Below are 12,019 nucleotides of genomic sequence, written 5' to 3'. Positions count from 1 at the left end.
AGCCAGGTGCTCTGCCAGAGCTCCAGCCCTTCCCCTAACTCAAGAGCGTCCCCTGTCAAGAGGGCGGCCCCATGGCTATTTCGTCTTCTCACCGGCAAGGCAGAGGCTCAGGTTCCAAAGCTTGGAGTAGGACTGCTGGATCTCCGGGGGGCTGGGGAGGTCCGCCGTCACCTCGATGATCACACATTGGGGGTGGCCAGCAAGCATCAGAGTTTCCACTGACCTGCAGAAAGAGAGAGATGAGGGAGGCAAAGCTGAGCCTCTAGCAAACTGATGCAAGTTTGAATCTCAGCTTTCAGAAATATATGCTTTAGTGGCTTAGGGTTAGCTGTGGTTCCGGCATTACAGGGGGTTGGACTAGATGACCCTTGGTGTCCCGTCCAACTCCCACCTCTACAATTCTACCATTCTGTGAGAGATGGGAAGCTGAGCTCCCTCTGTCCCTCTGCTGTTGCAGACCAGCAACAGCAGAGGCCTCCTCTCCCTTGACTGCCAGCTTTCTATCAAGGAACTACTTTCTAAGAACCGAGGCCCGAGCTTGAGTTTTGCCTCTTCCCTACCTGTCCCTTTCCCCTTGTACAGTGGCACCTCTGGATGCAAACGGGATCCGTTCCGGAGCCCTGTTCGCATCCTGAAGTGAACGCAACCCGCATCTGCGCGTGCGCGGGTCATGATTCGCTGCGTCTGCACATGCGCATGACATCATTTTGTCTGTGAATGCGTGAGCGGCGAAACCTGGAAGAAACACATTCCATTACTTCTGGGTCGCCGCAGAGCGTAACCTGAAAACACTCAACCTGAAGCACATTTAACCCAAGGTATGACTGTATATAGGGACGCGGGTGGCGCTGTGGGTTAAACTACAGAGCCTAGGGCTTGCCAATCAGAAGGTTGGCGGTTCGAATCCCCACGACGGGGTGAGCTCCCATTGCTCGGTCCCTGCTCCTTCCAACCTAGCAGTTCAAAAGCACGTCAAAGTGCAAGTAGATAAATAGGTACCACTCCAGCGGGAAGGTAAACGGCATTTCCGTGCGCTGCTCTGGTTTGCCAGAAGCGGCTTAGTCATGCTGGCCACATGACCCGGAAGCTGTACGCCGGCTCCCTCGGCCAATAAAGCGAGATGAGCGCCGCAACCCCAGAGTCGGTCACGACTGGACCTAATGGTCAGGGGTCCCTTTACCTTTACCTATGACTGTATATAGAACAGGGGTCAGCAACCTTTTTCAGCATGGGGCCGGTCCACTGTCCCACAGACCATGCGATGGGCCGGACTATATTTGGGGGGGGGGGATGAACGAATTCCTATGCCCCACAAATAACCCAGAGATGCATTTTAAATAAAAGGACACATTCTACTCACGTAAAAACACACTGATTCCCGGACCGTTCGCAGGCCAGACTGAGAAGGCGATTGGGCTGCATCCGGCCCCCAGGCCTTAGGTTGCCTAGCTCTGATATAGAATCATAGATTTGTAGAGCTGAAAGGGTCACCCAGGGGCCATCTAGCCCAACCCCTTTGCTGCAGGTACAGAGATGACAGCTAAATAATCTCAGAGAGGTGGAGTCGGAAACCTTCCAAGGTGGTGTTTAAAATGGCAGTCCTGTGGGCAGGTGTAATAAACCTGGACAGGTGTAATAAAAAAATAAAAGTGGCCTGGAAATTCCCCAAGACTGGAAGCACCTTTGAGGGCAGGGACCCCCGTCTCTCCCACAGCCCCCCTTCAATCCCCCCCCTTCAGCAACGTACCTCATGTCTTCCTTCTCTGGGTCTGAATCGGGGTGGAAGCTGGCCGCTCGAAGGAGATCGCTGCCTCCTGGGTGATGCCAGCACAGCCTCTGGGGGACAGAAGAGGGAAGGAGCTGAATAGGATTCCTCGTGATGGATTTGCTGGATTTGGGGGTTGGGAGTCATGTGCGCCGTTTAAGACACACCCACCCAAGCCAAGCATGCTGAGGTTGCTCACCGGGATGCGTCTTTCGTTGAAATGGACAAAGGTCCTCTTCAGATCATTGTCCAGAAACCAACTAGGCACCCACAAGTATTTGGGGAGGCTGCAGAGAGAAGAAGCAGACAGTTGACAAGGGAAAGAGGAGACAGCCTTTTACAGAGCCAAACCATTTGAGTTCCTCTCTAGAGAGTTCCAGAAAGACATCTACTTCTGCTTCATTGACTATGCAAAAGCCTTTGACTGTGTCGACCACAGCAAACTATGGCAAGTTCTTAAAGAAATGGGAGTCACCTCATCTGTCTCCTGAGAAATCTCTATGTGGGACAAGAAGCTACAGTTAGAACTGGATATGGAACAACTGATTGGTTCAGAATTGGGAAAGGAGTACGGCAAGGCTGTATATTGTCTCCCTGCTTATTTAACTTATATGCAGACTTCATCATGTGAAAGGCTGGGCTGGATGAATCCCTAGCTGGAATTAAGATTGCCGGAAGAAATACCAACAACCTCAGATATGCAGATGACACAACCTTGATGGCAGAAAGTGAGGAGGAATTAAAGAACCTTTTATTGAGGGTGAAAGAGGAGAGCGCAAACGTGCTCACTGGAAGGACAAATTGTGAAGCTGAGGCTCCAATACTTTGGTCACTTCATGATAAGAGAAGACTCCCTGGAAAAGAGCCTGATGTTGGGAAAGATGGAGGGCCGAAGGAGAAGGGGAGGACAGAGGACGAGATGGTTGGACGGTGTTCTCGAAGCTACCAGCATGAGTCTGACCAAACTGCGGGAGGCAGTGGAAAACAGGAGGGCCTGGCGTGCTCTGGTCCAGGGGGTCACAAAGAGTCTGACACGACTAAACGACTAAACAACAACAACATTCAGTCTTATCTAGACTGAAGGGCAGCAATCATTCCCAGCCCTACCTGGAAATGTCGTTGGGGCCATTCTGCACGCGAAGCTGATGTTCTTTCGTGGAGCTGTGACCCTTGTCCTATGCATAAATCAAGATTCTAGTTCTTGTGGGAATGTTGTGGGTAGTAGGGGAGGATATATTGATTAAATATTATCCTTCCTCACTCACGCTAGCGAGCTAGTAGCAGAGTACATTCCCCTGTACGTTGCAGGAGGCTAGTTGGTAGATTCGTCTGAATCTCTTGAGTTAAGCAATCCAGTCTGGCTTGTCCACATTGGATTTGTTCCTGGCAAATTCCCCTTTAAAAAGGTAAAGGGACCCTTGACCATTAGGTCCAGTTGTGGCCGACTCTGGGGTTGCAGCGCTCATCTCGCTTTATTGGCTGAGGGAGCCGGCGTACAGCTTCCGGGTCATGTGGCCAGCATGATGAAGCCGCTTCTGGCAAACCACACCAGTGCACGGAAACACCGTTTACCTTCCCGCTGGAGCGGTACCTATTTATCTACTTGCACTTTGATGTGCTTTCGAACTGCTAGGTTGGCAGGAGCAGGGACCCCTTTAATTCCCTCTTAAAAGAATAAAGAGACAACAGTCTTCTATTAAAAGTAATAAGAAGTTTACTCGCATTCAGTTCACAGTAGGGTCCCTGAAGGCAGGCTTTAGCTTGTAGTTACAGAAGAGAGTGTGGGTTCATCCCTTAGGGGGACTGAGCCCATGTGCTGCTGGCTGAGAACCAGCAAACAGCAAAATAACATCAAGAGAGGGAAGGTCAAGAGACGGAGTAGCATGGAGAAGGTGGTTGCATGACCAGCCCTTTTATGGGGTCTCCCTGGTCACACGCAGGGGGAGGATGCTCCAGACAGGTGTGACAGGAAGTCCTCCTGGCTGGAGTAACGTCCCCCTGTGTGTCCACTCTGGCCAAACAGGAAATGTTGTACTTGACTGCTACGGTGATGTCACATCCCACCGTTCTCATTCTAGTCCTTGAATCCTAGTCCTCAGAGTAAAGGTAAAGGTAAAGGGACCCCTGACCATTAGGTCCAGTCGTGGCCGACTCTGGGGTTGCAGCGCTCATCTCGCTTTATTGGCTGAGGGAGCCAGCGTACAGCTTCCGGGTCATGTGGCCAGCATGACGAAGCCGCTTCTGGCAAACCAGAGCAGCGCACGGAAACACCGTTTACCTTCCTGCTGGAGCGCTACCTATTTATCTATTTGCACTTTGACGTGCTTTCGAACTGCTAGGTTGGCAGGAGCAGGGACCGAGCAATGGGAGCTCACCCCATCGCGGGGATTTGAACCGCCGACCTTCTGATCGGCAAGCCCTGGGCTCAGTGGTTTAACTCACAGCGCCACCCACGTCCGGAAGAAGTCCTCAGAAGAAAGCACCAATTTTTGGGACACAGGGAGCTGCCTTAAAACAGAGTCACACCCCCATTGTGACACCTGGCTCAGTACTATTTAGGGTCCCTCCCCGCCACCTCCCTCTCCCCAGAAAACCAACCCCATAGGCCATATATTACACCTGGTGGACATGTCAAAGCGCTCGTTGACAGGGCTGACCCGCCAACCCGCAGCCCCGATTCTCTGCAGCTCCTTCTCCCAGTCCCGGAGGGTCTCGAACAAGAGGGTTGGGGACCTGTCCTTCTTCTCCTCTTCCTCCTCCAGCACCACCTCCTCCTGATTCGGCCGGCAATTCCCTGCAGTGGCAAAAGAGGCATAAGGATCGATCGACCCTCAAGGTAGCCAGCGTCTCCCTCCCCCTCGGCTAGCTGGACTCACCCAAGTTCTTCAGGGCAGCATCTTCATAGGAGCCATCCCTGGTGCTGCTCTCGTGGGCCTGAGCGATAGCCATCGAGACCTAGAACAGCATGGCAGGGAGAGGGTTAAGCCCAGCAGAGGGCCACACTCCCTTCTGGGCAGGCATCTGGGGGCCGTATTCCAGAGGTGGGCAGGGTCAGAGGCAAAAGCGGCCAGAGCCATTTCTGCATATTTTACCTTTGTACAGTTGGCTAGTTTCTTTCAAACACACACACACATATATATGCACACATTAGGCACCTTTTATCATATGTGGTGGAAATGTAAGGTAGTAAAAGAATTCTGGGAAATGATATATAATGAGTTTGGGGGGGATGTTTAAAATAACCTTTTGTTTAAAAAAAAACCCTGAAGCCTTCCTTTTAGGAATTCTAGATGCTGAAATCCCAAGGGAGCAGAAAAGGCTATTTATGTAAGTGACTACAGCTGCGTGGATGTTATTGGTCCAGAGATGGAAAGAAGATAAAGTCCCTAGCAGAGAAGAATGGCAGATCAAGTTGATGGATTATGCCACTGCTTAATTCTGTGTCTCTCCCCCTCCCGCGACTCACCCGGAAGGCCTGAGGCTCCAAGCCGCTATCGTGGAACCGGAACCGCAACACCCGGAAATCCCGGCAGCAGATGATCAACTCCTCTGGGATGAACTTCAGGGTCGAGGTACTAGTGAGCACTTTAGCCTTGGTGAAGCTGTTGACTTGGAGGATAAAGAAAAGCAGAAGCCATGGGTTAACTACAGGGGAAAGGAGTTACAGGGGTTACAGCAAGATCAGAGGTCTCTGCCCCGAGGGGCTTACAATCAAGGACGGAAGGAGATGATTTAAGGCAGCCCTCTTAACCTTACCGGCGAGCAGTCTCCCGATGCAAGGGAGGGCAACGTCGTAGTCGCTGTGCATGAAAGTTTGGCAGGAACAGTCCTGGAGAAAAAGAGAGGAATTGCTCTCAGCCGGGTTTACGGTGCCTAACACGCCTTCATTTGGGGAACGGAGCAGTCCCCTTGCAAGCGGAAGGTCCCAGGTTCAGTCATCCCTGGCATCTCCAGATTGGGCTAGGGGTGAAACCCTGCCTCAAACCCCAGAGAGTTGCTGCCAGCCAGTGTGGGCAATATCTAGCTAGATGGGCCAGTGGTCTGACTCAGGCTATGGCATTTTACTCCAGAATCAGTGGAAACGGTTTAAGGGAAAGAGCTGTAGCCTGGTGGTGGGACAGCTGCCTTGCAAGCAGGTTCAGTCCCTGAAGGCATCTCTAGGTGGAGACGCCTGCCCAAAATCCTGGAAAGCCGCTGCTGCCAATCAGTGTAGACGGTACTGAGCTAGATGGACAGAGGAGTCTGACTCAGCAGAAGGCAACTTTCCTAAGTCAGCCCTTGATTCAGAACCTTGAGGACTAGAATCTTTTAAACTTAGTGGCATTTCCATGAAGGTCTGGGGAAATCTCCCTGAAACCAGGGGCAGCTGCTGCCAGCCAGTGCAGGCAGTCCTGAACTAGATGCACCGATTGTCAGTATAAGGCCGTTCCAATTTAAATTAAGTTCCCTCCCCCCAAAAAAACCTTGAGGTCTGGAATCTTGCCTTGTTTTTAAGGGAAGGGTTCTATGATAAGACCAGTGGTCTGACTTGCTTTGAAGAAGGTACCCACGTCTTTTCTGGACAAGGCAGCGCTGCAGAAACCCACTGGGCAACTCACCTCTGTGTTTGGAGACGGGTCTGGTAAGAAAGCCACTCTCAGGTTGGTGCAATAGAGGGTGCCTGGGATGTAGGTCGCTTCTCCATCTTGGGAAGGGATGCTTTTCCGCACGTGAGCTGCCTCTTCTCGGATATATTCGCCTGCAAGAAAGAATTAATTCACAGTGAAGGGGACTTGGGAGAAACACCTTGCAATGGGAGCTTGCACAGGAAGATTTCAGAAACTCCTGGAGAAGAGAAAAGGAGAGAGAAGCTCTTATTTCTTCCCAACTTCCCCCACCTGTGTGTGTATACCTAGACCTTTTGGTCTGGGGGAAGGGGCACCTTTTGGTCTGGGGGAAGGGGAAATCTAAGAGAGTTGTCACTGGCATCCGGAAATACAGTCGTACCTCGGGTTACAGATGCTTCAGGTTGTGTTTTTCCGGGTTACAGATCGCCGAAACCCGGAAGTACTGGAACGGGTTGCTTCCGGGTTTCGGAGGTCGCGCATGCGTAGAATCACTAAATCACGTTTTGCGCATGCACAGAAGCACTGAATCTCAACCCGCACGTGTGCAGATGCGCCGCTGCAGGCTGTGGGTTGCGAACGTGCATCCTGCACGGATCACGTTCGCAACCCGAGCGTCCACTGTACCCATTTTACAGAAGAAAAACTGGTGGTGCTCAGAATGTCACCCCCAAAAGGCAAAATTCCTACTTATACAGTGGTCCCTCGAGTTACATACGCTTCAGGTTACATACGCTTCAGGTTACAGACTCCGCTAACCCAGAAATAGTACCTCGAGTTAAGAACTCTGCTTCAGGATGAGAACAGAAATCGTGCTCCGGCGGCGCAGTGGGAGGCCCCATTAGCTAAAGTGGTGCTTCAGGTTAAGAACAGTTTCAGGTTAAGAACAGACCTCCGGAATTAATTAAGTTCTTAACCTGAGGTACCACTGTACACGATTGCATAGTTAAGCTATGGAACGCCCTGCCTGTTAGCCACCAAAAGAGATGGCTTTAAAAAAGGACTGGCCAGATTAATGGACCAGATGCTTGTGGTCCTTTCTAACTCAGCTATTAGCCTCAGTGGCTTTGCTCTGCCTCCACAGCACTTCTGAATCCAAGTTGCCGGAAACCTCAGGAGAGGAAAGTGACCTTGGGCTCTGATCCATCTTGCAGGTTCCTCACAGTCGTCATGATCCAGAAGACTGTTCATATGTTCACACACTCCAAATAAAACACAGACCGAGGGGGAAAAAACCCCAAGCAGGCAGCATTTCCCCCAAAGTAGGCAATCCATCCATCTAAACAGCAAGGCCAAAAAAACCCCTCTCATTCTTTATTTTTTTAAAAATCAGGAGGTGCTGGGAGCACCCGTGGGGGATTTCTGGGGGTGACAAAGTGGCCCATGTGCATCCTGTTCTGGAAGTTCCCCCTCTCGCCTTGCTCCTCCTTCCTGTTCACCTGGCCAGGTTCCCAGTCGCCATGCAAAGCCTTTGCCAAGTAGGAAAGCACCCAGTGTTTGCCCTCTAGGGCTGCTACAACCCCCAGGCAGGACTCCCTCACTGAGAGCAAAGCCCTGACTGCTTCAGAGACGCCAAGCTGGCTGCCCTTTTTCTACTAAGGTTCCACTCTAGTTAATCATTTGCCATGCAAACACTTCCCCCCCTCTCTCGCCTCTAAAAAGGTACGCAGGGAAGACAAAACGAGTTTCTCCTTCCCCGAGAGTTAAATTTTTGTGTGTGACTTCAACAGTGCCTTTCCAGAACACGCTCAAGTTCCTCCCACAAAATACTGACATTCTGGGTCCCCTTTCCACAAACACACCTACAGACATCCATTTCTAGTGGTTAATGCAGGGGTCAGCAAATGTTTTCAGCAGAGAGCCAGTCCACTGTCCCTCAGAACGTGGGGGGGTGGGCTATATTTTGGAGTGGGAAATGAACGAATTCCTATGCCCCACAAATAACCCAGAGATGCATTTTAAATAAAAGGACACATTCTGTAAGGTAAAGGTAAAGGGACCCCTGACTATTAGGTCCAGTCGTGGCTGACTCGGGGGTTGCAGCGCTCATCTCGCTTTATTGGCCGGGGGAGCCAGCATACAGCTTCCGGGTCATGTGGCCAGCATGACTAAGCCGCTTCTGGCGAACCAGAGCAGCGCACGGAAACACCGTTTACCTTCCCGCCGGAGCGATACCTATTTATCTACTTGCACTTTGACGAGCTTTTGAACTGCTGGGTTGGCAGGAGCAGGGACCGAGCAATGCAAGCTCACCACCGCCGACCTTCTGATCAGCAAGCCCTAGGCTCTGTGGTTTAACCCACAGCGCCACCAGCGTCCCTGGATACATTCTACTCATGTAAAAAAGCGCCGATTCCCGGACCATCCGCGGGTCGGATTTAGAAGGCGATTGGGCCAGATCTGGCCCCCGGGCCTTAGTTTGCCTACCCATGGGTTAATGTGTTCGACTCGGACCTTGGAGAGACCAGGGTTCGAATCCCCCCAACTAGGCCCCTCAGCCTAACCTACCTCATAGGGCTGTTGTGGGGATTAAATATTAGTGGGGAGAACCATGTCTGCCACCCTGAGCTGCTTAGAGGAAAAAGTGGAATATAAATGTGATAAACAAATAAGTCCTGGGTGCCATAAGCAAGCCTGCCTCTGCAAAGAAAGAATGAAAGAAAATCTCTTCTACTGCAAAAAGGTGCCTGCCCACCTTTTTTCCCTGTGTGTCTCCTCGCCTAACCTCTAGGGCTTTTGGAACAAAATTTAAAAATTCCTTCCAGTAGCACCTTAGAGACCAACTAAGTTTGTTATTGGCATGAGCTTTCGTGTGCATGCACACTTCTTCAGATACACTCTCTAGGGCAGGCATAGGCAAACTCCAGCCCTCCAGATGTTTTGGAACTACAGTTCCCATCATCCCTAGCTAACAGGACCAGTGGTCAGGGATGATGGGAGTTGTAGTCTCAAAACATCTGGAGGGCCGGAGTTTGCCTGTGCCTGCTCTAGGGCTTTTATCACTGCCGTATGGCAAGTTAAGTGGCCCACTTTCTACCTATCGTATTTTTCGCTCTATAAGATGCACCAGACCATAAGACGCACCTAGTTTTTGGAGGAGGAAAACAAGAAAAAAAATATTCTGAATCTCAGAAGCCAGAACAGCAAGAGGGATCGCTGCACAGTGAAAGCAGCGATCCCTCTTGCTGTTCTGGCTTCTGGGATAGCTGCGCAGCCTGCATTTGCTCCATAAGACGCACACACATTTCCCCTTACTTTTTAGGAGGGGAAAAGTGAGTCTTATAGAGCAAAAAATACAGTCATTCGCTCCTCAGCATCAGAAGCGATAATAACAAACTCTCTCCAGTCCCGCGAGGCATCTTCTAACACGGCCACTCTTTTAAAAACACACACAAATGATATCCAAATAGCTCCCGTCTTGTGCTAATACAAGTTTCAGCTTGTTTTGCATACCGAAACGCATTTGGAAAGCAATTCCCACCCGCTTATGAAGGAAGACTCATCGAGCTGGAAGAATCTCAACAGCTCCCAGCTCTTCCCAGAAAGACAAAGTGCACTTAAACATGCAAACTAGAATCCAGCAATATAAAACATTGTCTCCCACTGCCCGCCCCACAAAGGAATCAGCCATCGCCTGTAAGAACTCGAAATAGACTATGGCTTGAAACGTGTTTTACTGACGCTCTCGAGTATTGCTATTTTTGTACACAGCTGAAAGCTCATTTTAGCAGATGAAGGTGATGGATTATATGGAATTGGCGGAAATGACTGGCAGAATCCGAGACCTGGGAGAAGAGTTGGTGGAAGAAGACTGGAAGAAATTTAAAGACTATCTGCAGAAACACTGTAAAATTAATGAATGTTAAAATGATGTTGGATTGAAAATAAGTGGCATTAGCAACAAAGTTAATAAGAATATGCAAAAATGAATTGATAATGGATGAAAATATAGAGTTATAATATGTTAAGATATAGAGTTAAGATAAACGAAAGAGGGTAAGGATTTGCTGATTTGATTATTTAAATGGGAATACAAAAAGGGGAGGTGTGAGGAGGCCAAGGAAACAAGCTAATGAGTTTAAAGTTACAAAAAACGGATTTGTTTTTAATTCTTTTTTATCTATTTGTTTTTTGTATTTCGTATTTTTATTCTTCTTTTTTCTTTTTTATGTATGCTCTCGTTTTTGTATCTTTTTCTTTCTATATGACTTTTTTCTATTTTGTAAACCTATGTTTTTGTAAAACCTCAATAAATATCTTTTTTTTAAAAAGAAAAAAAAGAAAACTCATTTTAGCACAATGCAAATACTCGGCTGGACTGTCTATTCATTATTATTTATCTGTTCCGTTTAAACCCCACCTTTTCTTCCACGGAGCTCAGGGTGGTTCTGCCCCCACCTCAACCTCATTTAATCCTCACAGCAACCCTGAGAGGTAGGTTAGGTTGGGAGAAGCAGAGTCCGGCCTGAATTCACGCCCAGCATGCTTCATGGCTGGGTGAGGATTTGAAACTTGGCCTCTCCCAGCTCCTGGTTCGACACTCTAACCATTACACCACACCGCCTCTCATCTTTACACAGTCTGAGGGACAGTGGACCTTTACAAGGTCTGAGGGACAGTGTTCCGGCCCCCTGCTGAAAAGGTTTGCAGACCCCTGTTTAAGAACATGGGTAGGCAACCTAAGGCCCAGGGGCCGGATGCGGCCCAATCACCTTCCCAATCCCGGATGGTCCGGGAATCAGCATGTTTTTACATGAATAGAATGTGTGCTTTTATTTAAAATGCATCTCTGGGTTATTTGTGGGGCATAGGAATTTGTTCTTTTTATTTCTCCAAAGTATAGTCCAACCCAGACAAGGTCTGAGGGACGGTGGACCGGCCCACAGCTGAATAAGGTTGCTGACCCCTGCCTTAACCCTTCGTGGCTCCCTCATGGGAGGTCGCCGCAAGCTTGCATTCAAATAAAAGACCCAACAAAGCCTATTTCTCTTTCTCAGAAGAAACAAAACAAAACACCAAAGTAGCGGGGGGCGGGGGAACCCTCTCTGCAACATACACACACAGGGCAAATTCCTCCATACACGCCCATGGTGAAAGTTCTACCTCTCAAAGGGATCGTAGCCAAAGAACGGTGCGTGTTTCTTTAAGGAAAATAATTAAAAATAATAAGGAGAGCCTGCTGGATCAGGCCAGAATCCTGTTTCCACAGTGGCCAACCAGATGCCTCTGAGGAGCCAGTGTGGTGTAGTGGTTAAGAGCAGTAGACTCGTAATCTGGTGAACCGGGTTCGAGTCCCCGCTCCTCCACCTGCAGCTGCTGGGTGACCTGGGGCCAGTCACACTTCTTTGAAGTCTCTCAGCCCCACTCACCTCACAGAGTGTTTATTGTGGGGAGGAACGGAAAAGGAAATTGTTAGCCGCTTTGAGACTCCTTTGGGTAGTGATAAAGCGGGATATCAAATCCAAACTCTTCTTCTTCTTCTGAGGGGAACTTGCAATTCATGATTCGAACACAAGAGCACAGCTGTGGAGGCACAGCACAGCCACCAGGGTTACTAACCGCCAATAGTCCTCTCAATGAATATTTTTAACCCTCTTTTAAAGCAATCCTGAGGCAGTGAGTTCCATAGTTCAACGCTGCTCTGTGTGAA

The 12,019-nt window shown here is 49.6% G+C and overlaps 1 protein-coding gene across 1 annotated transcript in view; it reads right to left on the bottom strand.

The window, feature by feature from the left end:
* The window catches only part of MTMR11 (myotubularin related protein 11), a 42,303-nt gene that overhangs the window by 24,731 nt on the left and 5,553 nt on the right, over positions 1–12,019 (bottom strand). The window contains exons 3-10 of the mRNA XM_083591122.1: positions 6,364–6,503; positions 5,522–5,594; positions 5,232–5,374; positions 4,642–4,720; positions 4,385–4,559; positions 1,965–2,052; positions 1,748–1,836; positions 93–223 (exon numbers count right to left, since the gene is read on the bottom strand). Of these exons, the coding sequence (XP_083447248.1) occupies positions 93–223; positions 1,748–1,836; positions 1,965–2,052; positions 4,385–4,559; positions 4,642–4,720; positions 5,232–5,374; positions 5,522–5,594; positions 6,364–6,503 (918 nt within the window). The remainder of the gene's footprint in view (positions 1–92; positions 224–1,747; positions 1,837–1,964; positions 2,053–4,384; positions 4,560–4,641; positions 4,721–5,231; positions 5,375–5,521; positions 5,595–6,363; positions 6,504–12,019) is intronic.

The sequence above is a fragment of the Podarcis filfolensis genome, assembly GCF_964270895.1.
Source record: "Podarcis filfolensis genome assembly, chromosome: 16".
In the NCBI taxonomy this organism is placed as follows: domain Eukaryota; kingdom Metazoa; phylum Chordata; class Lepidosauria; order Squamata; family Lacertidae; genus Podarcis; species Podarcis filfolensis.
Note: the sequence above shows the minus strand (reverse complement) of the source record. Positions and strands in the feature narration are given on the sequence as shown.